This window comes from Capsella rubella, unplaced genomic scaffold (genome assembly GCF_000375325.1).
Source record: "Capsella rubella cultivar Monte Gargano unplaced genomic scaffold, Caprub1_0 scaffold_6, whole genome shotgun sequence".
Taxonomy (NCBI): Eukaryota; Viridiplantae; Streptophyta; class Magnoliopsida; order Brassicales; family Brassicaceae; genus Capsella; species Capsella rubella.
In genome coordinates, this window is record NW_006238918.1 from 8,468,701 (window position 1) to 8,492,882 (window position 24,182).

Consider the following 24,182-nt stretch of genomic DNA (forward strand, 5'->3'; position numbering starts at 1 on the left):
TGCATTTAGGTGTAATAGAATAGCAAACTTGCTTATTCTTCTTGGTGATGTTTGGTATCTATTCTTGTGCTTCTTTGGTCTTTCCTTGTGATTGGATACAATATTTAGGTATGTTTTTATTCAGCTATGTATCTTGTTTTGGTTACCATCGACTTTTAGCGCCCTATCATTACGCACCATGGGTGATTCTGTAAGTGTGCTGCTGCAGGGTTATACACTTTGGTAACCAATTTCTGAAGATACAGGACATTTTCTGGTTTTGTTATCCTGCAGGAACATCCTTTCTGATCGGAACCTAATTCTAACAAATTTTGTGTTCTATCCATCTTTCCTTTCCTTGATTGATGAGTATTTGGGGTTCTGAAGATGTTTTCTGTTTGTGCAGGTTTCAAATGTTGCAATTAAGGAGTGTTTCATTGTGTTTCTTTTGTGTACACTGATTTGACTGTTTGATTTATTTTTATTTTTTTAATCAAAGAATAACTCGAGTCTAACAGACGGAAGTTGAAACCGTACTTTGCAGGTCCTCTTGTGTTTGTGCTCAGCAGGAAACAACACATTTGGTTTAATTCATTGGCTGCATAAGTTGATACTCAACTGTGAGAGGAAGGACGCCCGTGGAATAGATATGAACTACCCAACGAGCATGTGGTCAGCCAACTGTGTTCAAAAGTATCAGCTACACATGGTATTTATGTGACATGATGTTTACGGAATTGTTATCCTTCGTTTTCTTTTTAATTTGAGCTCACAACTTCATGTATATTATCTTCTGCCATGTAAATTAGTCGTGATAACCATAGACTCTTGTATTTGAGGTTCTGATATTTTTCTTATATCTCTGACCAGGTACACTATCTTTGAAATGCTAAAGTGTCTGTTGAAGATATTATATCTGGCCTGGATGGAATCTGAGCTCTTATTTTTGCTCCCACCTAAATCGGAGTCTTGGTAAGTCATAGCGTACTTACAACCTCCTCGTTTCCTAGCTATTTATTGTAGTCCTAGGCTACCTAAAATATAATCTATTCTGATGTATATATACAATGATGATCTGGTTGACTTAAAAATAAGAAAGAAAAAAACCCATGTAGTCTTCATTTAGAATATTATTTCTAAGTTTGCAGCAACTTGAGGGCTTTGTAAAAAAATCTTTAATTGTTTGCCTCAAATTGTTTGTTTCAACGTGGATTTAATGTAATAGTTTAGCTGACACAAAATGTAAATGTCTAGGTAATCATATAGTATCCTGGGATCATGGAAGATTCTCTTCTGAAGAAGAAGCAAAGTATCAGATTTTGACTCAGCCGCTACGATAAGATAAATGGTACGGGAATACTTCTCCCTAATAGCTAATGATAGTAACAATCACTATTTTATTGTACTTTTGTTGATTCTTTCCACCACTATTCATTATTGAATTTCGTTTTTTCTTTGAAGTACTTTTACGATGATATTTGGTTACTTATTACATAATTTTTATCAACACAATTGTCAAGGAATTTGGTTTGAAAAGAAATTAGTGTAGATTCTCTTACATGATACATCGTTTCATTAGTTTTCTATTATAATATAATAAACGGATCAAAACTGGTTGGGGAAGTAAGGCAAAGAATTGTCTTGTCGGAGAGGCCAGTGTCCTAAGAGTAATGCTAAACCCTAACTTATTGTCTTGCGGCTTGAAGCTCTCTAAAGCAACTTCACCGCTTCAACATTGAATCCTTCTTCTCCCTCTACATTTTATTTGTTATAAACCCTGCTCCATGGACCTCTCAGCCAAATTCATATTTCTAAAAACTTAAATGTAATGGGAAAATCACCAATGGTTCTCATTGCTGTTCTTTTTTATGTTTCTCTAATGTTTTCTGTTTCTTATGCATCCACTTTTGTCATCACAAATAACTGCCCCTTTACAATATGGCCCGGAACTCTTGCAGGCTCTGGCACCCAGGCACTACCCACGACAGGGTTCAGGCTTGATGTGGGACAGTCTGTGAGGATTCCATCGACTCTAGGCTGGTCAGGTCGGATATGGGCTAGGACCGGTTGCAACTTTGATGCTAATGGCATGGGAAAATGTATGACGGGAGACTGCGGCGGTAAGCTGGAGTGTGCCGGTAATGGTGCTGCACCGCCGACATCACTATTTGAGATCACACTTGGTCATGGTTCTGATGACAAAGATTTCTACGATATCAGTCTTGTTGATGGGTATAATCTTCCCATAGTTGCTCTCCCAACAGGTGGTGGGCTAGTTGGAGCTTGTAATGCTACAGGATGTGTTGCTGATGTCAACATTAGCTGTCCAAAGGAGCTTCAAGTGATGGGAGAGGAAGAGGAACAGAGAGGAGTTGTTGCATGCAAGAGCGCTTGTGAGGCCTTTGGGTTGGACCAGTACTGTTGCAGCGGTCAGTTTGCTAACCCGACCACATGCCGACCATCATCATACTCTTCCATCTTCAAGAGAGCCTGTCCCAGAGCTTATAGCTATGCCTTTGATGATGGAACCAGTACTTTCACTTGTAAGGCTTCTGAATATGCCATTATCTTCTGTCCTGGTAGGTATGAAATCATATGCTTTTTTCACTTTTCAGTTTGTTACAATGCTCTCTGCAACTTTTCAAAATAAGTATTTGCAGATTCTGATTGATTATTATCCCCATCCAGGGTAAAAAGACCGGACAGCCAAAGCTCAGATCCTCCCAGTCCGCCTCAGAATCAGTTCGGGCAACCTGTGGTTCTTCCACCTCCGAATCAGTACAGTCAACCTATGGCTCCACCAACATATGGTCAACCAATGGCTCCTCCCACCCAGAATCAATACAATCAGCCTGTGGCTCCACCAACTCAAAATCAGTACGGTCCACCTATGATTCCTCTCACTCAGAACCCACCTGGACCAAACGAGGAATCAATGACTCCCCCACCTCAAAATCAAAATGGGAATGGGCAGTTCATGCCTCCCTCTGGGAACCAAGTTCCAAACGAACAGTATATGAATCCCCCAATTCAGGATCAGAGTCAAAGAGACACTCAATCCTCATCCGATATTCTTCGACCTTACCCTGTCTTGTTGCTTCTTGGTTTCAGTCTTACTGCTTTGAGGCAATCAGGCACAACATGAATCGTCAATATTTTTCATTTTTAATGCGAAGTGGTGATACGTAACCTCATAGATCCTGAGCGTCATTATCAAAGTCTCCACAAAAAATTCTGAGCTTCATTATTCAAATAGTTTGCCTTGAAATGTCTGTACTGGCTTCGAAACTCGTACATGTAAAACTACTCTATTTGACGTATATAATGTTGTCTCACCTAAATAAATGAAATGTCAAGTTTTTTAAAAAGTGGGAGAAATCAAATCAAAATCATAACTCATTTCTTGGCTTTTGGCTTCTTAGGAGCAGAACTTTTAGCCTTTTTTGCTGGTGTCTGCTTCTCTTTAGATGGTCTTCCTCTCTTTTTGCCTAAAACCTGCAAAGATTTCACATGAAACAAATATTCTTTCACTGAGGGATTTTATATCAATTTCTTAGGGGGGAATTCTGAGTTTTGTTATCATACAGTTTCGCCTTTTGCTTTGGCTTTGGTTTTGGCTTTTGTGTTGGTTTCTTCCTCTGTGCCGCCAATTTGATCAGTTGGCTTTGAAGCATTTTTGGTGTTTTTGTTATTTTCATCATCTGATTCGAATGAAAATCCCTCCAGAGTGCCTAAATGGGTCAGAAAAAATTAGCCGGAGAAACAATCATCTTCGTAAAATCAGTTTACTAAATCGAGAATTGTGCTACAAGAAGACAAGGTAGCAATAAATAATGTCTTTACACACTAAACAGAGACAGAGAAATCAAGCTGACCTTCGACCATTGTTTCTGCCTCGTACACATTAGATTGTGGTGTCAGCTGTATGAAGTCATTCATAATAGATTCAATCTGACAAGAAAGCATATAATGCAAAAATTAGGGTATCATTATGATTTATGTTTTAGTTTCTCAACCAACTCCTAAAATTTAACTTAGCAAAATTTTAGGGTGCACACAGAGTCGAGATCTAAGAAAAAAACTTAAGATGGTTGAAACAAGGAAGCACGATAGAAATTACCAACCTTTGCCTCTGTCTGACTTACGTTAACCTGAAATACAAGATCGTTGGTGTGAATAATTGTATACCAAAAAGTGTGTGCCCTTATAATACAAAAAGGTAAAAGAAAACAAAAAACGTACCACACAAAATGTTCTAGATGGAATGATTGTTGATTTATATATAGTTCCTGAAACATAAAATGACAAAGTGTTAGTAAAGAGACTCCAGTCATGAACTAATTCTGTTACCTGTTCCTTGTAACCGAATTTGCTCTGTTACATTCAATAGGCATAGCTAATTCTGCTACATATTTTGCTAATAAAAAGAGAGAGAGAGAGTGAAGCCAGTTAATATGTATAGTTGAGGGAACGTGCCTTTTAAGTCCATGTACATGTCCCCAGTGGTGTCTGAAACAACCACGCGTCCAACAGCCCCCATGTCTCCACTTAAATCTATCGAGTCACCTTCACATTCAACGAGTACCTGTAAATATAGTTCACTGTTTTATATCAGCTTTATCAAAAAATAAATTCTAAAAGTTGATGTAGTTTTGGCATTTCCAAAACAAGAAGTGTCACAGCTTCCATAACAATGATATAAAAACGTAGAGTGTAAAACCATGTGCAAAGAAACACACTTGTATTTACCTTTGTACGATTCACCTTCTCAGAAAGTACCAATGGTAATCTTGAACTTGAGCCCTGGAATTTGTAAATCTGGTCATAAGGAAGAAACAGAGAAGAAATAACAATAATGGGCCTAGCACAAGGTCCTTACAGAAGGCTTGATATTCTTATCCGTTATTACGTCCTCGGCTATTATGGCATCTGTATCTGTATCTTTATCTGCATGAGGGAAGGACCGTTACATTGCTTTAGACGAATCCTGAACTCACAAAAGTTTGTTACAAGTCTTACCTTCAGTTTTCAAAACTTCTTGTGAACTATTTTCAATCTTGGGTGCCTTGCGACTACTTTTTGGCTTTTTTTTTGGAGAGTTTTCCTTTGGAGCCTTCTTAAGTACAGGTTCTCCCTCTTTAGCTTCATGAACAAGATCCACATCCTTTTCAATTGGCACGGTCACTTCCTGCTTGGTCGGACCACTGGAGGATGGTTCAGAATCAGATGAGACAAGCATCACAGAATCATTTTCTCCCTGCTAAAGAGAATAAGAAGAAGTCTTATCACAAGTTCTCAACACCATACCAACTTAAGAATTAGCACTTCTACACCTCTTTGATACTATCTTTCGTTAATTGAATAGATCCATGCAAACAACAAACCCTCACTAAGACAAGTAGAGTGAGGACAAGATAGCCTACTAAATTCCATCATCGTTCATAGAATTGGAAAACCTGCTCTAAGGAAAGTTTAAAACAATCTTGACAATACAATTCATTTATCAAACAGGGACATCCTAACAAGAAAATCTTAAATCAGAATAACTACCCACTAAAGCAAACAGAAGCAATAAAAGTTTCTTACTTGAGCATCCTTATGCATGCTAGAGAGTTTTTCACCGTTAACTTTGTTTCCATTCTGCTTCCCTGCAAATCAATCTCCAGTCAAAAGCATCCTTTTAATAGCTCAACAGATAAACAATACTCCCTACAAAATAGATATACACGCTCTCTCTCTCTCAAGAAAGAAGACCTATAATGTGTTGTATCTAATCACAATAGCAAAAAGAAAACACAGTTTTGGTGCATCATCGTCCATACCTTCAAGGTTAAGACTAACATCTGCTTTCTTCTTTCTAGAAAACACCTGCTCGATACTCACTTGCTTCGTCACAACCTTAGTTTTGGATTTCTTCCTAGACGAAGACTCCACGGATTCTTTCTCAAGAATCACAATGTCATCACAGTCACCAGGCACAGGAAGAGACGAAATGGCTTCAGATTCCCTATAAGGACTATCATCTGGAGATGATTTAGATAGTGATGACAGTGACAACAATGAAGTAGTCGTAGGTGCCTGCGTAACAAAAGCATCCAATTTTTACAATTGTGATATACTGTAAGAAATACCAAAACCAATGATTCAAATTAGGAACCAGATTTTTGAATCTGAAACCTCGTAAGAGCGAAGCCAATCGGGAGATCCCTCTCTGGAGCTGCTGCTCATAATTTCAACTTCGAAACAACAATCCAAGCTTCTTCCCAACTTCAATCTCCACTCAATTAGAAAAAAATCAGCTCCTAGATACATATAACACTTCGCAAATCAAAAACCCTAAAAGAGACCTTAAAAGCCATAGATTCGATGAAATCTCCCATGAAATTGAAGCTCACCTGACGAAGAAGAAGAAGGAGACAAAATTGAGTGATCAACGGATCCAATGACGTTGAAATCCGGCGACGAGATCTAAAAAAGGAATCTGAATTGACTGAGAGAAGAAGCAAAGGTTTCGCCGGCGGCGAGATTGAAGTTTGTGTGAAAGACGCGGGAAGAAGATTAGGCACAAAAACTGCTTGTTAGCGTTTCCAAAGTGTTTTTGTTCGCAATGGTACAAGACTATTGCCTAAAGCCCAATAAGCCTAAAGATTGATGTAATAGATCCAATAAACTAATATAATATCATATTATGGGCTTCTTATAAGGCCCAATAAGATATCGTAGAAACTAGAAACACGGAAACGGCAAAAGGAGGGAGATAAGGAGAAGAAGGAAGAAAGAAGAGAAGTGTGACAAAAGAAAGAAAGAAAAAAAAAACCAAAAAATGGGGAAAGACGGAGGAGACAAGGTGCAAGAAACAATGGCGGTGATGAGCTTAATGAAGGATCAACAGAATCCAATTCAACAGTTCCAAATCAAATTCAAGGAGGTTGAGACTGGTTTCAAATCATGGTTGTCAAAACAGAAGCTACCAGTGGAAGCCGCCGTAGTCACCGCCATGGGAGGAGTTCAGGGAGCTTTTATCGGTGGTCTAATGGGTACTCTTTCCCCTGAAATGCCTCAAGCTGGTGTTGACCCTCAAGCTATGGCTTCGTTAAAGCAAACTCAGGTTTCCTAAACCTCCATTAAACCCTAATTTTGGTTTATGTCATTTTCAACTTATTAAAGGTTGTGAAAACTTTGTTTGTAGGCTCTTGTTGGTGGACCTTTGGTTCAAGCTCGGAACTTTGCTGCTATAACTGGTGTTAATGCTGGTATAGCTTGTGTTATGAAACGGATTAGAGGCAAGGAGGATTTAGAATCTGCGTAAGTTTTCATTTTGGTGCTTTGAGAATTTTGAGATGAATCTTAACCTGTATTGAGCTGTAGCTATCACTAATGTTTGTATTGTGTGTGTGTGTTTGTGAATTGTTGTTTCTTGATTCTATTATTTCAAACAGTGATCTAGGAGTGAATTAATTTTAGAATTCAATTTTGGACCTCATGTTAGAGACAATTAGTGTCTGCAACTAGTGTTTATGTTTTCAACTTAGTTACAGGTCCTAATCAGTCTCTATCACAGGATTGATTCCATGACAGGGGAAATTTTTTGACTTTGCTTGTTTTTTTTTGTTCTTTTGATCAGTTTATTGCTTCACAGTACAATCTCATATCGAATCAGTTTGTTATGATTCATTATGTTGTTTTAAGTGATTCACTGTTCCTGTGTAGGGTGTTTATATTTGAAACAACATAAACTCAAATCTTTGATGTGTGATGATGATTCACAGTGGCTTATTTGTTTGTTAAAACTCGGGTGGAAAGAGTGATGATTTTGAATTGTGCAGTGTGGTCGCAGCATTCGGATCAGGGGTTGCATATTCTTTAGTGAGCGCAGGATTACAAGGTCAACCTATGAATGCAATCACCACTGCCGCTGGTTTCGCTCTTTTCCAAGGAGTATTTTTTAAGGTGAGTAATCATATATATAGGAGATTATGGTCTTCTTGAAAGTAGTTAGGCATGTCATTAATCATCAGTTTCTATTCTCTTCTTTTCGGTCTTGTTCAGTTGGGTCAAAGGTTCTCTAAACCAAGCGTTGAAGATCCATTTTACACCCGGGGAAGATCTATGTTATTGAAACTGGGCCTAGAGAAGTATGAGAAAAACTTCAAGAAGGGTTTATTAGCAGACCCAACTCTGCCATTGCTCACTGATAGGTACTACACTGTTTTGAGCTTCTGAGATTTCGTTTCTGTATCAACTAAAAAAAAAAGCAAAACTGTCTTATATTGGAATCATCTTATGCCCCTCAAAACTATGTTTGTGTGTCTAGTGCGCTAAAAGACGCGAGCATCCCGCCTGGACCAAGGCTACTGATACTTGATCACATCCAAAGGTTCGAATACAACTTCCCTCTCTATTTTCAGTGACATGAATATGTGAAATCAATGAAAGTGACATCGAATTTGGTGATTATACAGGGACCCTGAGCTGAAGGGCAAACGAGGTCGTGGTTGAGACTAGAGAGCCTCTGCTTGTCTTCGGCAGTATCGTTAATCTTTGTAAGATGATGTTATAAGGATCTCAAGCACTATTATTAATCATTATTGGCTGATGTTATTAGCTATATGTTTGATTCGATTACACGAACTTATCATGTTAGATTTCTTATAACGAAAAACCACTCGGTAATCATAAAACTGATGATATAAAGCATCAAATATATTCTTCAAATGATATACCTCGACTGTATTACTCTTGAAACTTAGGCCTTACTATATAGTGGATTAACCTCTACACCTTCAATGTGGATACGAAAGAAGCATATCCCTATATGAAAGATGCAAATCCTTACATCCAAGCAACTCCACTTATGTACCTTCATGATGGATTACGAAAGTTGCAAGTCCTTATAAGATCTTGCTCATGTTGAATCTCTTGCTACTTAAATTATAGTGTTAGTATAATGATGAAACGTCATTGTAAGTCTTTTCACATTTCCTTGTGCTTAATGACTATGTTAATTAATTAACAAATTTTTACTAAAATAATTAGCCAAAAAATCATGTAATAAACAATATGAAATGTCATTGCCGTCGGTGGCTCATGAGATATTTTGTCATTGTGCTTTAAAGAAAAATTGTAATGTGCTTGGCTATTGCATATGCTTTCCCTTATTCATGACATTTTCTTTATAAAGTTGGTTCAGGCAAGTTAACATATACATATAATAATGTTTTCAAGAAAAAAAAAATGAATTAGATAAACAACCACAAGTAGTTTCTCATCATATTTTGAGTTGTTGAAACCATGACCATCCTAAAGTTTTCGTAAAAAAACTAGTTGTTAAATTTTCCTAATAATGATCTCTTTCAACATTAAAATCTTTCGGATTGTGATTTTGTTTTCTATAATAATTAAGTTAGGTATCACATCGACATCTAAAACTATTGATATAATAAACACATAGTCTTGACAATGACTCGCAATGAAGGCCATGTAGATGTGAGGTCATATGTCATACATACATATATGGGACTTGTTCATTTGCCTACGAATTAGCATATATATATCCTCTCTTTTAGGTTTTGCTTTCAATATTTTTTCTTTTCTAGTAAAGATCACATTTAGTTTCACAAATCCCATAGGTCGGCAAATCTTTTTGAATAAAGACACATTTGTTTTTATTCAAGATTAGTAAAAAAACTTCGAGACTCACTGTCAAAGCTCGATCCCTCTTCTTTTTTTAGTGATTATCTTCTTAGCAAACTATAATTGTGATAGTTATATTATACTTTTCTTACAATTGGGTATGAGAGAAGAAGAGAAAAAACACAAAATGAAGAAGAAAAGCAAATAATTTCTTTATTGCTTTTAAAATCTTCAAAGAAATTTAGAGGTCTTTAATTTTGTTCATTTCAATATTTTCTAGCATCTTTTGCTTTACGTTCAAAACACTTTTACAATCCATCACCTTTTTCAGACAACATAGTTTTTGTTTTTTTAGATTTAACATTGAATATGATCGGTATAGACAAATCGATGAGCAAACAACAACGATGTGTTTTTGATCAACTATATTGATTGTCCAAGGAAAATTCGAGTTTACAATAACAAAAAAGAAAAGAAAAACTATACAAAATGGTATTGATATGAACCAAGTTGGAAGATACATCATGCATCCACAATCCAACAATTCTAAGAACATGTCCATTACACAAACATATCTATCTGTCTAGGGTGAGGCGGAGTCTGAGTCAGAAGAAGAGAGACGAGAGAGCTCGTTCATGAGCAAGATGATGCGAGAGTGGTAATCACGAGCCTGGTCTAAAGATTCAGCTTCAAGCTCAGCTAGCTGAGAGCAAAGATGCTCCTCGGCCTCCTCTGCCACCTGTGTCCGCCTCCAAAGCTGCAACATCTCTTTCTTCATCTCCTCCACTTCTTTTTCCATCTCTACGTTCTTTCGTCGTAGCTCCTCCACCTCGGAAGCTGCACCAACCTTCACATTGTTTCCTCCTTTCCCCATTTTTATGCTTTTGATGATTTCTTTGTTTTTTGTTGTTGTTGTTGTTCTTCTTCTTCTTCTTGTTTTGGTATGTTTGAGTGTTCCTTATATAGACTTCTCTACGACCGTGGCTTTTTGGGTGGGTACATGTATTGGTATCTCTTGTTTTTCGTTCTTATTTATGGTTAAGTTATTTCTTTCCTCTAGAACATTTTTCTTTTTAATGGTTAATTATAGCTTAGGGTAATCAGTAATGAATGAATCTCATTATATTTTCTTATTTTCATATCTACTCCTTGTGGTTACTGACTATATGTTAATCAAAAGAAACTTTAACACAAGAATAATTAATACTCTAAAGATCCTACCAACAAGAAAAAAAGAAAAATTAATACTCTTAAGATAATTTAATAAATTATATGAAATGTCATTGATCGAGTGGGTCGTGAGTGGTCATTGTGTTTTCATCATTAAAAACAAAGAAAGTAAAACTTGTAGTGTTTTGGATTTAACGATGGTTTAACTTCTCCATGTGTCTTCATGACGTTTCTCTATTTTCTTTTTAAGAGTTTACAATTAAAACGTAAAAATTACAGCTATGAATTTAAAAGCGAAAGGGACAAGATTAAACATAAATTTGGTTATACATTATATATACACAAGAGATTAAACATTCAAAAAACTTTACTTGTATGAATTAAGAACCTAATTTGTTTACATATAATCTATTTCGAAAACGTTAGGTATCACATCGACATTTAGCCCAATCGATATAAATGCATATTCATGAAAATAACTCCCAAGGCATGTGATGTGATCCGCCATATATCATATAGTTTGGGGATCTTTGAGTTTAGATATTTTCCAACGGATCAGGTAACTATTACATTAGCTAGCTCCACCATCCCTTTGGTCGCCGAATCTTTTGAATAAAGACACTTTTTTCTCCGACATAAGAAAAGAAAGAACAAAAAATTTTCAACCTTCATGCCATGAGCTCATTAAAAGAAAAAAAAAACTGTTACAAAATATATAAATTGCATATATTAAAATTATATTTTAATCGAAATAATATTTATATTAAAAAGTAAAACAATATGTCATGTCAACAATGAAATATAAAATCAAACCGAAATGTAATTTTTTAAAATAAAAATTCTGTAGAATTTGTTTCCTTCATTTTTTTTTCTTTTTTTAAAATAAAAAATGACATGACATATTGATTAATTAAGAGGAAATGAACAAAAAGTTGCTGTATTTTTCTTTGAACAAACACCAATTTGTTTCTTTTTCAATTTAACTATACTCTAAACAAAATTAGAGTTTTGCAAACCCAATAAATTGAATATCTTTTGATTTATTTTCAAAGACTTTTTCTCATATGTCACCTTTTTCCAACAATTTCAGTTTCAAAAGACTAGTTTCCATTTCAACAGTACCCTTAATCACATTGAATCTTTTCTTTTAAATTTGTGTGAATTTTACATAGAACTTTCCGAAGAGATAAAACTTCGATGCAAGAAAACAAAAACTCTACATATTGGAAGATACATCCAACAATCTAAAAACAAGTAAAAACAGAAACCTATCTCTCTATCTATTCCTACGGAGAGGCTGACTCGGAAGAAGAGAGACGAGTAAGCTCGTTCACGAGAAAGATGATACGAGAGTGGTAGTCACGAGCTTGGTCTAAAGATTCAGCTTCAAGCTCGGCTAGCTGAGAGCAAAGACGCTCCTCAGCCTCTTCCGCCACCTGAGTCCGTCGCCACAGTTGCAACATCTCTTTCCTCATCTCCTCCACCGCCTTTTCCATCTCTCCGTTCTTCCTCCGTAGCTCCTCCACCTCTGAAGTCGATACCGTCACATAGTTTCCTCCTTTCCCCATTTTAAGGCTTTTCTTGAAAATACTGTTTTTTTTTCTTTCTTTGTGTCTTTTGAGTTTAGTTTTGTTTTGCTTTTGTGTTCTGTTTTTGGTTCTTGAAACGTTCTTTATTAATAGACTGAGGTTTGGTTTGGTATACATATGTCTAGGTTCAATGTATCTTATATTTTCTTGTTCTCCTTTTTAAAAAATTTTCTGGTGGGATTTTTTTCCTTCCTCTAGAACATTTTTTTAAAAAAATTTATATTCCGATATCGACGCTGGACCAATTACAGTTGTTTTATTGGATAGTGAGAATATGTATTTAGAGAAGATATAAAAAAAGAAGTTTACAAATTTCATATATAGACTAATTTATTGATTGATTGAGTTATATACTATCTTGTTATTTCAATTATACATATGGCAAAAAATGTAGTAAAATGAATGGTTAAATTATTTTTCTTTTGTTTGAAAATAGAGTATTTATAATTATACACTGAGTATTTAAATAAATGACAATAGATTTTTTGGCTAATGAAGATAATGGATTATAACTTATTTTGGATGATTACATGATTACTAGTGATGAATTTTTCATAACATGTTATTTATGTATGTATGTTGGTTTTATCCATATGATTTATCCACTATTTACCTACAATTTATTGTTAGGATTAAGATGTGCATTCATATACGACATCAATGCATGTTTGTATCCACCAACTCTTTATTGCCTAACATAATTACATAACCATCCTTGCATTGGATTACATTATAACATAATATATCCACTAAATAAGTACATAACCATAATTTTTTTTTTTCAATATTCATTGTGGGTCATCATCAATTCAGCGTTTAGAATTCAATATATATGTTTTTCAAGTTTTAAAGATTTGCGTATTGGTCAACTATTTGAGAAACAACAAATCAAAAGATTATTAATGTGATTTTTAAGAAAAAAAAGAATACGTAACTTGTCGAGGTTATCAAGATTCAGAGTTTAACAAACTCATAACGAAAAAGATGAGCTAAAGAGAGAGACGAGAGAGAGATTGAATCGTAAAAATATGTTTTATTCTCCTTAGAGTGTAAAATGAGTATTACAATCGTATTATATACTATGCTTATGTTTTCTAATATAAGCTAAAGTATAAAGCTAATATGAGCTGAGTAAAATCCTCATAATACTCATAATAGAGGTATAAATGTAAAATAAGAAGAATACATAAGGAATAACTAAAGGAATACTTTTATTTTATAACTTTATTTATAAGTTCTAATTATATAGTCTCAATTCCATATCCATAAAAACTAATGTAAACACTTCTTGCGTTTTGCTATTGTATTTTGGTTGTTTTGCTCTATATAGAATATGGAGAAAACAATTTTCTTTCCACTAACTTTTCTCTTAATTGGTCAAAAAGGAATTTGTGGAAATCATTTTCTCAACTTTATCTTTTCCACTAATATATTCGGCCATTAACTTCGAGCACAAAGGCCCTTGTCGACGTAACCCACATTCCCACTTCGTTCTCTGAATTGGACATTAATTTATATATCTCCCAAAGTCAAGGGCTGTCACGATTTATACAACTACTCTTGTATAGTTAAGATCGTTACGGCTTCGATGTTTCATATTCTTAAAAGATTTGCTTATTATGAGCTATTTCTTTTTTGGTGTATGTATTATGGGGAAGTGCATATTTTTGGTCTTCTTTTTGTGAATCATGTTTTGACAACACACCAACCTCAAAAAGAGGGTGATTCAAGTATTTGTATTAAGATTAAATTAAAAAAAAATCTGAAAAATTCATAGTGTTAAGTTTACAATTATATATTACATTGGGAAACATAATTTCTCAAGATTTGAGAACTTATTTACCTGCACCAAATAGTATATTAGTATGTCTATTCACGTTTTGTTTTATTCGTTTATAATACTATTTATTACATATAACCCATATATTAGTATGGAATATACAAAATTATGAAAAGACATATATAAATGGACATCGCAAACTAATACAAAAAAAAGGAAGTTATGACATAATTAAAATACGCCAAGAAAAAGTAAACAATGACTTGTCGTAGTTCCAACATACGTCTACGTTGTATATACGTCGTTTCACTAGCTAGTTTTTTCACATTCACACATTTCTGATCGGTTCATTAGATTTATCTTATGCTATTTTAGACAAGAAAAAAGTTTTTAGAATTTTATTTTTAAAATTGATTTGAATTTATTTTAGTATCGAGGAATTCGCTTGATCCAAATGTAAAGTTAGATTTTTTAAAAAAAAATTACAATGGGAAAATCCGGATTGCTTCGGTAAAATGCAAGACAATTTTACTGGTTTATGAGTCAGAGTTAATCTATACTTTCTATACTTTGCCCAAAATAAAAAATCTATACTTTCTTATTTATTCGATCAAAGTGAGTGAGAGAGAGACTGAGAGTTACAAAACTATAAGAAATCTATAATAATGTGTCAAATTCAGAAAAAATTATTGCAAAACACGTAGTGGCCGGTTACCAACTGTTGAAATCTTTTAACTGGGAATATGCTAATTATGCTCAATGAATGCTGATCAGTGATCACTATCTCCAAAAAGAAAAAAAATTATAATATCTAATTAATTAATAAATTTATCATAAATATCCTAATTAGATATTTAAAACACTCAATCACGTCAATAAGTATGCTACTTGAGCCCCATCGGTCATCCCTATATCAACAAACATAGAAAATAAGTTCCAATTTTATAATATTGGAAGATCAACATTAAAAAAAAAAGGTAGAAAAATATAATATATACTGTATATGGTATTTGATAGCATATATAGTGTGGTGGATCCTTGTCTAGTTAGATTAGGAAGATGAAAGTTTAAAGGAATGGGCCAAGGCCTTTTATGGCTTAGTTGTATAGCAGTTGTATAGCAATTTCTCTAGACCACAGTTTGGTCACGAGGGTACAACGTTAAAACTTGTTGTAAATTAGTCCGACTGTACAACGTTGCATACTGGTCTCGTATTGGTCTTAAATTTTGGATCCTAGTATATAATGCTTCTAGTTAGTTGCTGATCTAGGACTACTGAAAATAGTCACAAAATCGTTTCACATTTGTGATCCATATGTGGCCAATGACAATAAGCGTCAACAAATTTGTGACAATTCTTCATCGTCTAAAAAAAACCATCGTAAAAAGTATTTAACAACTGATTTTTGACAATTTCATGGGTCACAAAAGCAATTTTTCTTATAGCTCCCAAAATATACATTTAACGATTTCAATTCGCTTTTTCAAAGTTTTACTTCATACAAAATTTTGGATGTATTAGTACTTCTGTAACTCCACATGAGACCTTGTTTATTGAAGGGCTCTTAACCTAAAATTTTGTTAAGAAAAGTTTTTCTAAGTAGCTTGCCCAACAACTTTGTAACGATTATCCTAATTAATAAAAGAAATTTGACAGATATTCTGTTTTAAATCTTCGAAAAATCAAGAAAGCTATCCTCTATCTAGATCTCTCTAATTAACTAAAACAATTATACGACAATCGCACGTAAGTATATTATCTATGATATATTTTAGTCACACTAAACAAATTTCACTTACAAAGCTCGGAAATTCCAAGTGGAGAAGAGTAGTTGGGATGAAGTGGAAACCCTACACATAGATTTTAACTCTTTCATCATCTTCTCTCTATCTATATCCTTGCAGGTTGATTTCATAGAAAAATGAGCTCTCTTTAAACACTTATAGTTGGCAAAGATATATGTTATGGTTTCTTTCTCCTTGGATCGTCCTATATATCCTGTCCACTCGAAGATTTCGAGATGGCTCGAGAAACAACCGGGAACGGAACTCATGACAGTTAGAAGTCCTCTTCAAGACGAATCAATGTCTGTGAACCAACACCAAAAGGACCAAACATGCCCGCACAGCAGTGGTCCAGTGGTAAGGGAGAATTGGGGAAAGGTTGGAAGGAACTAACCCAGGTTCGATCCACCCTGAAAACAAAAATCATTGTTGTGTGGGAAGTCTGTCAGTTGGGGCTTGGCCCAATTGGTTTACCTGGTAGTCAGAAATGCAGGCGGCCTGACTACCCCTGGCATTAGTCGGAAAGCATTACAAACTCGGGATAGACAGTGTCGTGGCCCTTTGGGGAGAAGTCCACTCTGAAGCAGTTCAGAGCATTTCTACCGAGGCTGACCGGATCAGCCGATAGGGTTTATCAAAAAAAAAAAAAAAAAAAAAGGACCGAACATAAAGTGAACACTTGCTTTTTATTAGTCCATATGTCTAACCACAGACATGAAAGAAACTAACTATGAACCTGGTAGATGAAAAGAGCTTTAAGATTAGGGGAATTTTGTAGCAATCCCATTAGTAATTCCAACCAGTCTAAGTCAATTAAAAGTGTTAGAGCACACTTCACTAGCTTGGGGAAGTTGATAGCGTTACACCATGCAGCCTACAATGAAGTCAAGAACGAACATACACATAGATAAGCGTTAGTTTATTGTAATCGTAATTAACAAATAAGAAAAAGAGTGAGGTTGAAACAACTCTATACACACCGTTGCACCACTTAAATCTAGTTCGAGATACATGACTGAGGAAAGAGATCTCATAAACTTGTCATCAGGGTAACTATCAAAGTCGATACTTGCTTTATGAAAACAAGGCTTGTTCTCAATCGAGCAAGAATCTCCCGAAAAATCACGGTAGAAAAATTCTCTTAAAGCCGGAGAATCTATAACCAAAGATCCCCATATTCCTTCATTGTGCACTACTACATGATAAAGATTATAATATAACAAGCTTTCCAGAGATGGGGCTTTTATATTGAAATTTCTCACGTTGTCATGGGGATGTCTATCCACAGACACACTTTTGAGAATAGGACAGTTCGACCAAAGCCTAGAAAGAACAATTCTTTTGAGGGATGGGAGGCTAACCCGAGAAGGAACATCCACAATAATCTTGTCGGAAAGATGTAGTTTAACAAGCGTATCGCATGTGTAAAGGCTCTTACACAAATTGGCAGGTTCCAAGGACGTCCACGTGATTCTCAACAGTAGCTCGCAAACCCTACGATCAACAGCATTTGCAATCCACTTTCCTACATCAACATGACATCTAGAAGGGCCGATCAGTTCTATCACTAATGTTAATAAAGGTCCCTTGTGGAGTTGTAACGACTTGTCGATAAACCGCCATAAACATCGTTGTTGATGTTCACTTTTGTGAAAGAAACGACCAAGTAAACGACCAAATAAACTGTTATTAGTATCATCGTCATTGATGTTTGTGTACCCTAGTCTTGGCACCATTGTCCAAACATACTGCCATCGTTTTGACAAAATCATAGTGGCCAGTACATCCTTTGTGTAGAGACGCAACAATATATGCACGAGCAAATCGTCCGGTAACGCACTGATCTTGTCTTCACCTTTAATTATCTGATGACGACGACGACGTTTGGCTGTTTTCTTTATAAATCGTAGCGATGTTTGTTGTGTTAGTATGGATATCGCATAGGACGCAACAGATATTGAGCTGATAACTAACAAAAGTCGTCCGAACATCTTTTTCTACGTGTGAGAATTGAGAAACTACATCAATGTTTTCTCATTTTATCTCGTTTACATTATTTATATTAGCATGCATTATTAGGGTAAGGGTTTAGCCGTTTAGGTGTTTAGGTGTTTAGAGAGATATTATCTCTAACTTTTTAAAAATATTTTTGTAAGATTGTTTTCTCACTTCATCTCAATTTCAGTTTTATATTATTTTTAACACATAAAATAAATACCACTAAAGTGAGTATTTTTTTTTCTAAAATACTACATATTATGATGTTTATTCCAAAAATACCACTAAAATACATTTTTTTTTCCAAAATACCACAAAACTAAAAATATTTCTTTTAGCATTCAAAAATAATTTCTAATTCCTAAATACTAAACTTTACTCCAAACATTACAAAAATTACAAAAATTACACCTTCAAAACTCAATTTCTAATGTTTTACGGTATTTTTGAAAAAAAATAATTGTTGTGGTATTTTGTTTTAAAAAAACTGTAGTATTTTTGGAAAAACCGAATAATGTGGTATCCAAGGAAATTTTCTTAAAATAATTAAGTCAAGAATTAACTTAATAATTGTGGAAAATTTAATAATTAAGACTTAAAGTCCAAAAAGAGAATTAATTAGTGATAGTTAATGCACCCTCACGGACACGGCCTCACGCACTCCAAATAAAACGCCGCCGTTTCGATCAACGTCTGAGGATCTCAACAATCTGTGTCTGTCTAATTTCCTCCGGCGAGAAAACAAAACAGAGGAGGAACAGAAAAAGATGTCAGCTTTGTGTCCTGTCTGCAACCTTACGCTTTCCTCCTCCTTAATCCAAAGGTAATACAAACAGACCCTACTTTTTTCTCTGTTTCTATATGCTCTCTTTAGTTGGCATCAATAGAGGTCTTGATGTGTCTCTCTGGGTTATGGCGGAGGATTTGACTCAGTCATGTGAATTCCCACTTCGAAGACGACGAAACAGATTCTCAAATCGATAGCGATCACTACTTGGCTGTTCAACTCGCCTCTTCTTCTTCTTCTGATCATCCTTCGTCATCATCTGTAATGCTTTCTTAGAACCCTTCTGCGTTAGGTTGCGTAAAGAAAGACCCAATTGATAAAGTTGTTTCCTTTTTGCAGAACTTTGATGATTCCTTAGGTTTGCACAATAGTGTTGCCTCTTTGGTTCATTCTCAGACCAAGAGTCAATTCTATAGTGTTGGTCATGGTGGTTTGATTGGTTTGCTGAGAAACTGTTTGGAATCAGAACTTAAATCGAAGTCGAAACCTTTAGAGTGTAGTACTAGTTTACTATGTGGCTTTGTTGATCATTTTCAATCCTCAAAGGAGGATAAAGGTTGGGGATGTGGATGGAAGAACATTCAGATGCAATGCTCTCATTTGATTTCTCATAGAGAAGAAGCTAAAAGAGTTCTCTTTGGTGGCTCTGACTTTGTTCCTGATATTCCTTCGCTCCAGCGGTGGCTCGAGTTGGCCTGGAACAAGGGTTTTGATGCCTCTGGAGCTCTCCATTTTAAAACTCAAATCTACGGTTCAAAGAGATGGATTGGAACTACTGAATGTGCTGCGTTGTTACGCTCTTTCGGGTTAAGAGCTAGGATTGTTGATTTTGCTCCCGAGAAATCGAAATCGATGTATCTTTCTGTTCCTGGTTCTGCTATTGCTCCCAAGGTAAAGTCACATGGTCCCATGGACAGATATGTGGTTAAAACGGGCGGAAGTGGGACAGGAAAATCAGTTGACTCTCATGGTTCTAATTCTTCTAGGATCACCAAAGGAGCGGTTTTGATGAATTGGGTTTGGAATTACTTCTCAGATAATAGGTTAAATGTTTCCTCTGGTGTTCATATGACAAACAAAGGGTAAGTGGTTCTGTTTCAGTTCTTGTTCTTGTAATTATCTTTTATAACTTCAAAACACATTACATATGAGGTTCGTCAATGTTATGGTGTGTACTGCAGGCCGTTGTATTTCCAACATGAAGGACACTCAAGGACAATTGTTGGGATTCAGAGACGGTTGCAAGGAACTACATTTACTCCTCAGTACAATCTCTTGGTTTTGGACTCAGCTGATGTGAGTATACTGTTTTTTGATAAATAGGAAACTGTGTATCGCCAAATGTGATTAATGAAGGTGAGACTTGAATGTGGATGCAGTTTACTAAAGCTATAGAGAAAGCACTTGTAGAGAAGAAAGGATGGGAAGGATATCTTAAAAGAGGAGCTCACACATTGAAGTGTCCCGAGTATCAGGTCTCAGCGTCGAACTCTGATATCCACCATATGTTTTTTTTTTTTTTTTGTTATTCGGAATAAATTTGAGTGAATTTTGTCTAAGTGTGATTGGGAAATATTGTTATCATATACATACAGATGTTGTACGTTGATACTGGAATCGCTGATAGAGAGGAGTTGGAGAAGCTCAAGACCATTGATAGCCACTTTGTTGAATTCTAATGGTCGCCTTAACCATTGAAGAATGGTTCGTGGAGTTTCTTAGATTAATTGCATCGTATACTTCTGTATCATATGCAACTTTTTGTAATGTGCTAAGGAAAAGCTCATATAACATTGTCAATTTATATATTTTGCAGTTTTATTCTCCAGGATCTTGTTTATCTACAAGAATAAAACTATTGCTCATTCAATATTTTGCTCAGAAAAAATATGACCGGACAAAATTAAAATATGACCGGACGAAATAAAATTTCATTATACATACAAAGGTTACTTGAACACCATATTATATACCAACTTTGCAGTATTGTGTAAACTGAAAAGCACTACGAACATGAAAGATGTGGCTATTTATTAAAAAGCATTGAGAAAGGTATTATAAAGGTGAAAATACATAGTGGCAATTTGAGATTTAACCAGAGATAGCATATCACCACACCTTAAAAAAAAATAGAAATGTCTTTTCCCCAAAAGCACTTAAAATTTGAGAGATTTGAGTCATGAAGAATAAAAGGCTATATAGCTTTCCCAATTCCCCCAGTTTGGTGACCCTTCTTCCTCTGGCAACAAAACTTTTCATGTGCGCCTCAAATGAACAACATAACCTCACTGTTGCTCTTTCATGGACTCTGAATATTGCGAAATTTAAGAGGTTTTATTGGTTATCTAAGAGGCAGATGCAGCCACCTTCTTCCTCACAATCCTTTTTCGTCGAGCCTTTGGAGGATCTGAAACTGAGTCTTCTTGTTTCTTCCCGAGTAGCCCTGAGATAATTGCATTCTTTGAGATAAACCATCTTGAAGATGGCTTTGCTGCTTCCTCTGAGGGTCGGTTGTATGCTTTTGCAAGCAGATCATCAGATTGCGTCAGTGGGTCTGCCTCCACACCTAGCCATACTTGTCTTGACTTTTCCCCTAATTGAACGTTCATAATCCTGTACCAGATCCATTCATATTCATCAACGCTCTGATCCACAGATTACAGGTTTCCAAGTCCTAAGACAGAGGTTTTCCAATACAAAATCCAAACTGCTGACATGTTTTGTTTATGTATGTTATGTACATATGTGGGAGAGGAAAGTGGGTGAAATAGAGGAATACCTCAAGGCAGTGCTAAAGAAGAGTGCCACTCCTATGACATCAAAGTGGCTGCTCACCGATCTTTCAAATCCACATAACAGCTGATATCTCAAGTTTGCATATATTCCAAGAAATGCACCATAACCAAGAGCATTCGTGCTGATAGATGGTACCGTCACAGATACTCTGTCAGAACAAATGTACAATAAGTTATAACTCAAGCAAGAGCTGGTAAAAAAAATAGAGACGTGCAAGAGTGAAACAAGGCATTTGTAATCCAAGGATAGAAACAGAAGATATATGATGACCTGTTCTTCTTCTTTCCTGCCAGAAAGTTTGACAAGGAACCCTGGAGAGTTCCTGTTGCAAGTCCAAGAATGGACAATTCTGCGGCCTTGTAGAAAAGAGAATGAAATCTCTTTTGCAAGTCGAACTCTCTAAGAGGATAGCTCATTTCAAACAAATTATTTGGTAGCTTTTGTAGTGTATTTTGCAGGTCAAACCGGAATGTGTTTCCATAGGAACGACATGGAGCAAGCAACCAAACAGCAGCTGCATTGCATGCTGATACAGTAAGAACATTTATAAGTGCAAGATCCCATTCCTCTTTTATTCTGCAAATCATAGAGAATACAATTTAGGACAAGAAACCAGAAGCAACAAAACCTTAAAAGTTTGGGTACGTGGAAAGGAAAATACCTATTCTTCCGATTCTTCACCTCCCACCAAACTGAGCATCCAACCGTAGCAGCTTGCTCCAAAAGAAGTTTATAGAGAAATGCAGGATCCGCCAACATCCTACACAAGACAGTCACTTAGTCAAGACTGCACATAGTATGACAATTTAGAAACTTATAATTTAGAGACAATGAAGTCCACATGTACAGATGGATCACAGATGAAACCAAAAAAATTACCTGCCAACAAAGGCCCTCGACAATCCCTGAGGAAGAGCACGGGAGATCATTCTAGTTGTTGTAGGACGGGCATTTATGGCAAGGAATTTCACCATTTGTGCTGAGCTGACCAAACCCTGGACACAAGTTTCCGCAAGTTCAAGTAAGTCAGCATCCCAAAATGACCATTTCATGATAACATAAATCTTTAAGGATATCTCACCATTTCATATGCTTGACGGAGACCAGCAGGCAAATCCATCATTGTTTTTTGCCATTCGTTCAAAACAGCATCAACAAATTTTCTATCAAAAAGCTGGACCATAACATAAAATTTCATTACTCCGTGACACTATGACAATCAAATATATGAAAAATACCAAAAAAAACACAAGAGTATAGTTCTCATACCTCTGCAAGGAACATCCTACGCCTAAAAAGTCCATCATCATCTCCCTCATCACCATCATCAAATTCATCAAAGTAATCATCATCATCACCATTATCGTCTCCTCCATCGCCACCACCGTTATTGATACTCTTTCCAATGTTTCCACCACCTCCTCCAGTTGCAATCTGTAATGAAATATGATATAGAAATTTACAAAGCTACTCTTTTCTGATCGGCTGAAATTAGATTCACTACAAACAGTTATCTTTCCAAGGAACTAAGATTTTTCTTCATACTAAATAAATGATCAACTTATCAGGATTAAAATCAAGTAGTGTCTGATTCAGAATCAAGTTACCTTTACATCGAACATAGAAGCAGGACCAAAATCTAGTTCACAATCACTAGTAAAGACTGAGTCGAGTGACACTCATAGTTCCTAACAAATTCTGAACCTCTAAGAAAAATGATTAAATCGCCACTCTCACTACCACCAACTTGATGAACCATCCAAAAATTAAGAACAGAGAGGATAAAACAAGCAACGTCATGCTCATTTAGCAAAACCATAGATAAAAGGCAGAGTCTTTAGAGAGAATTTCACCAAACTAATCCAAATTCTTGCAATTCACCAAATTAACTATTAACCAGAAAGAATCGAGAGGAGGAGAGAGGAGACCTCAGGGCTGGTCTCAGATATCTTCTGGGTCATATCAAGCTTCCCCTTTTCCAAAGTTACAGCTCCTACCGAACCAAACTTCCCTTTCATCACAGGAGACATCTGAGTACTTGCAGAGAAAGAAGCAGAGGAAGATGGGCCTAACTCAACTCCCGAAGGCAATTGTAAGCAGCGCTCGAGACCCGAAACTGAATCATCGACAAGAAAAGAGGAGGACGCCCTAACGAAGCCACGACGGAGCTTACAAGGCAGAGTGGCTAGTGGACGAGGGATAGGTAAACAGGGTTTGAGAGGAGATAAGGGTTTGGGAGCGACGGCGCTCTGAAACACCATATGCGACATAGCTTTCCAGGATAACCTTTAATTCTGTTAAAGATTCAAACTTTTTCTGGTGAATTCTTGAAGAAAAGGCGCAGAGCCTTTTGCTTCTCTCTTAGGGCTGAGAGAGAGAGAGAGAAAGAGAGGAAGACAGAGATGAGAAAGAAGAGAGGATTTATCGCCAATCAGACGATTACAGAAGCAACAACCCAATCTCTCGCTTTTCTCCTTTTGCACCAACTCAAGCTTAATACTTCTAAATGGTACAGAGGCTTTCAAGTCGGTTTTGTTATACACTTGACAACGAGGTCTCACAAGTCGGTCGTGAAGAGCCAGATCTAAAACATTTGTTGTAGCATCTACGAATACGTCCAATTCGAAGTTCCATGGTTCGGTTGTTGTCATGTGGCAAATGGAAA

The 24,182-nt window shown here is 35.9% G+C and overlaps 8 protein-coding genes across 12 annotated transcripts; 3 read left to right on the plus strand and 5 right to left on the minus strand.

Moving 5' to 3' along the window:
- Window positions 1-13: 13 nt before the first annotated feature.
- Window positions 14-3,339, plus strand: LOC17884177 (pathogenesis-related protein 5). 4 transcript variants are annotated; one of them, XM_023781942.1, is made up of 6 exons: window positions 14-108; window positions 209-688; window positions 850-951; window positions 1,234-1,327; window positions 1,938-2,562; window positions 2,668-3,339. In XM_023781942.1, exons 5-6 carry the CDS (start codon window positions 2,069-2,071, stop codon window positions 3,122-3,124), a joined length of 951 nt encoding a protein of 316 aa, XP_023637710.1. In that variant the 5' UTR covers window positions 14-108; window positions 209-688; window positions 850-951; window positions 1,234-1,327; window positions 1,938-2,068; the 3' UTR covers window positions 3,125-3,339. The 4 variants fall into 4 exon arrangements, with proteins under 4 accessions (XP_023637710.1, XP_023637711.1, XP_023637709.1 ...); XM_023781943.1 differs by lacking the exon at window positions 14-108 and having other exon boundaries at window positions 170-431; window positions 524-688; XM_023781941.1 differs by lacking the exon at window positions 14-108 and having other exon boundaries at window positions 170-688.
- LOC17883722 (DNA-binding protein BIN4) lies at window positions 3,201-6,530 on the minus strand. 2 transcript variants are annotated; one of them, XM_006289738.2, is made up of 13 exons: window positions 6,375-6,530; window positions 6,157-6,281; window positions 5,802-6,057; window positions 5,566-5,627; window positions 4,999-5,236; window positions 4,859-4,926; window positions 4,729-4,782; window positions 4,456-4,564; window positions 4,222-4,268; window positions 4,104-4,130; window positions 3,855-3,930; window positions 3,565-3,710; window positions 3,201-3,474 (listed from the first exon to the last, which is right to left on the minus strand). In XM_006289738.2, exons 2-13 carry the CDS (start codon window positions 6,205-6,207, stop codon window positions 3,376-3,378), a joined length of 1,233 nt encoding a protein of 410 aa, XP_006289800.1. In that variant the 5' UTR covers window positions 6,208-6,281; window positions 6,375-6,530; the 3' UTR covers window positions 3,201-3,375. The 2 variants fall into 2 exon arrangements, with proteins under 2 accessions (XP_006289800.1, XP_023637707.1); XM_023781939.1 differs by having other exon boundaries at window positions 4,999-5,239.
- A 246-nt stretch (window positions 6,531-6,776) lies between these two features.
- LOC17883715 lies at window positions 6,777-8,699 on the plus strand. Its single transcript, XM_006286481.2, has 6 exons — window positions 6,777-7,087; window positions 7,169-7,284; window positions 7,806-7,929; window positions 8,029-8,177; window positions 8,294-8,356; window positions 8,442-8,699. The coding sequence occupies exons 1-6, from the start codon at window positions 6,803-6,805 to the stop codon at window positions 8,476-8,478; spliced, it is 774 nt and encodes a 257-aa protein (XP_006286543.1). The 5' UTR covers window positions 6,777-6,802; the 3' UTR covers window positions 8,479-8,699.
- Window positions 8,700-9,991: 1,292 nt separating this feature from the next.
- LOC17884568 (protein RESPONSE TO LOW SULFUR 2) lies at window positions 9,992-10,656 on the minus strand. The gene has a single exon (XM_006289488.2). The coding sequence runs from the start codon at window positions 10,484-10,486 to the stop codon at window positions 10,196-10,198; it is 291 nt and encodes a 96-aa protein (XP_006289550.1). The 5' UTR covers window positions 10,487-10,656; the 3' UTR covers window positions 9,992-10,195.
- A 1,236-nt stretch (window positions 10,657-11,892) lies between these two features.
- On the minus strand, window positions 11,893-12,487 carry LOC17883320 (protein RESPONSE TO LOW SULFUR 2). The gene has a single exon (XM_006288906.2). It carries the CDS (start codon window positions 12,348-12,350, stop codon window positions 12,069-12,071), a length of 282 nt encoding a protein of 93 aa, XP_006288968.1. The 5' UTR covers window positions 12,351-12,487; the 3' UTR covers window positions 11,893-12,068.
- A 3,460-nt stretch (window positions 12,488-15,947) lies between these two features.
- On the minus strand, window positions 15,948-17,927 carry LOC17884412 (putative F-box/FBD/LRR-repeat protein At5g52460). The gene is made up of 5 exons (XM_023779997.1): window positions 17,274-17,927; window positions 16,917-17,123; window positions 16,673-16,810; window positions 16,411-16,514; window positions 15,948-16,221 (listed from the first exon to the last, which is right to left on the minus strand). The coding sequence occupies exons 1-5, from the start codon at window positions 17,925-17,927 to the stop codon at window positions 15,948-15,950; spliced, it is 1,377 nt and encodes a 458-aa protein (XP_023635765.1).
- A 682-nt stretch (window positions 17,928-18,609) lies between these two features.
- LOC17881596 (zinc finger with UFM1-specific peptidase domain protein) lies at window positions 18,610-20,549 on the plus strand. The gene is made up of 6 exons (XM_006287728.2): window positions 18,610-18,757; window positions 18,868-18,982; window positions 19,061-19,803; window positions 19,903-20,017; window positions 20,101-20,196; window positions 20,317-20,549. Exons 1-6 carry the CDS (start codon window positions 18,702-18,704, stop codon window positions 20,398-20,400), a joined length of 1,209 nt encoding a protein of 402 aa, XP_006287790.2. The 5' UTR covers window positions 18,610-18,701; the 3' UTR covers window positions 20,401-20,549.
- Window positions 20,550-20,730: 181 nt separating this feature from the next.
- Window positions 20,731-23,980, minus strand: LOC17881061 (protein RETICULATA-RELATED 1, chloroplastic). Its single transcript, XM_023780190.1, has 8 exons — window positions 23,446-23,980; window positions 22,787-22,951; window positions 22,599-22,691; window positions 22,397-22,512; window positions 22,179-22,277; window positions 21,788-22,093; window positions 21,501-21,665; window positions 20,731-21,334 (listed from the first exon to the last, which is right to left on the minus strand). The coding sequence occupies exons 1-8, from the start codon at window positions 23,785-23,787 to the stop codon at window positions 21,067-21,069; spliced, it is 1,554 nt and encodes a 517-aa protein (XP_023635958.1). The 5' UTR covers window positions 23,788-23,980; the 3' UTR covers window positions 20,731-21,066.
- Window positions 23,981-24,182: the final 202 nt, after the last annotated feature.